The sequence below is a fragment of the Poecilia latipinna genome, unplaced genomic scaffold (genome assembly GCF_001443285.1).
Source record: "Poecilia latipinna isolate Pla-1442-1.1 unplaced genomic scaffold, P_latipinna-1.0 Scaffold1078, whole genome shotgun sequence".
Lineage (NCBI taxonomy): Eukaryota > Metazoa > Chordata > Actinopteri > Cyprinodontiformes > Poeciliidae > Poecilia > Poecilia latipinna.
In genome coordinates, this window is record NW_015113694.1 from 1 (window position 1) to 1,229 (window position 1,229).

Here is a 1,229-nt window from a genome sequence, read left to right on the forward strand (position 1 = left end):
TATATATATATATATATACACACACACACACAGACACAGGAGTGCTAAGATAATTCATATGAATGAATCTAAATAGATAAACAAACAAGCATGCACATATGTTAATCTATTAATAAAAATATAAATCAGTGCAGAAATGATTTTGTATGTCAATGTAGTTTTTTTTATTTGCATTAAAAGTCATGTACAATAATTTTATATTCTGGATGACACAGACCACACCTGTCAAGTCTTGGACTGCAAAATACGAGAAATTTTTCGCAGTCCAGTGCTACCTTTAGATGGGTGGTGGGGGGTTGTACATATTATTATGGTATTATACGTGAAGTTTACTTGGAAATAATAATAATACAATCCAGTATTGGTATTTTCCAGTAAATGAAAGACAGGTTAAAAAAAAAACCGGTAGCTTCCCGGCCAAAACTGGAGACTTGATAGGTATGAATAGAAAACACAGTCTTACCTTGTGAAGAATCTAATGTCCTTGTCCGATGATGCAAAACGGTGAATGCCAAATCGCTGCCTCAGACTAAGGCTCTCCATTTGTTTCCGTAGTTGGCGGATTTCCTCCCGGAGAGCATTGTTTTCCTCCAAAACCAAATCCACAACTGCAGGGTCTGGAGCTGAGGCATAATCGTGTTCCTTAGTATAGACATTAGCCGGTGGGTTAGCCTCCTCCTCGCTGTCCTCTGGTAGTGGTCTTTTCCTCCTCTCCCAAACCCCCGGTCGTGGGAGTGGAAGGGAAAAATTATTCCACTGGAAGAGAGCAGGTACAGCTCCCTTTTTTAACCTTCGTCTTCCGATTTCAGATTCAGGCTCTTGTATGTCCTCACGTTTGAAATGCCGGCTACAAACTCTAGTGTGAGCTTTGATGGCTAAGTTAGCTCTCCGGATAGCCACTATCCATTTTTTCCGTAACTCCTCATCAGTAGGGAAGTTGAAAAAACTGATGAATTTGTTGCACCTGCTACTCACCGGACACAACGGTACACAACAAAATTCGAATGTTGTGCCAGTTGCTCGAAGATATGTCACTTCCCGTGACTTCTTCATTCTCACAAGTGCAGCTTCGGCCAAGAACAATAGGAGCAAGCAGGACCCGGAACCAACCTATGTGGAATAAATTCAAACGGAAATACGTCACCACCTCTCGTGGCATATACCCTGTTGCGAAGAATTTTAAAATCTTCCACTCGCGTGCTTTTATTTTGAAGGCGCATAACAGCGCA

The 1,229-nt window shown here is 41.2% G+C and overlaps 1 protein-coding gene across 1 annotated transcript; it reads right to left on the reverse strand.

Moving 5' to 3' along the window:
- Positions 1-463: 463 nt before the first annotated feature.
- On the reverse strand, positions 464-1,053 carry LOC106959419 (THAP domain-containing protein 2-like; the record flags this gene model as incomplete). The annotated part of the gene is made up of 1 exon (XM_015051981.1): positions 464-1,053. A coding segment is annotated over exon 1 (590 nt), but the record flags the coding sequence as incomplete, so codon positions are not given.
- Positions 1,054-1,229: the final 176 nt, after the last annotated feature.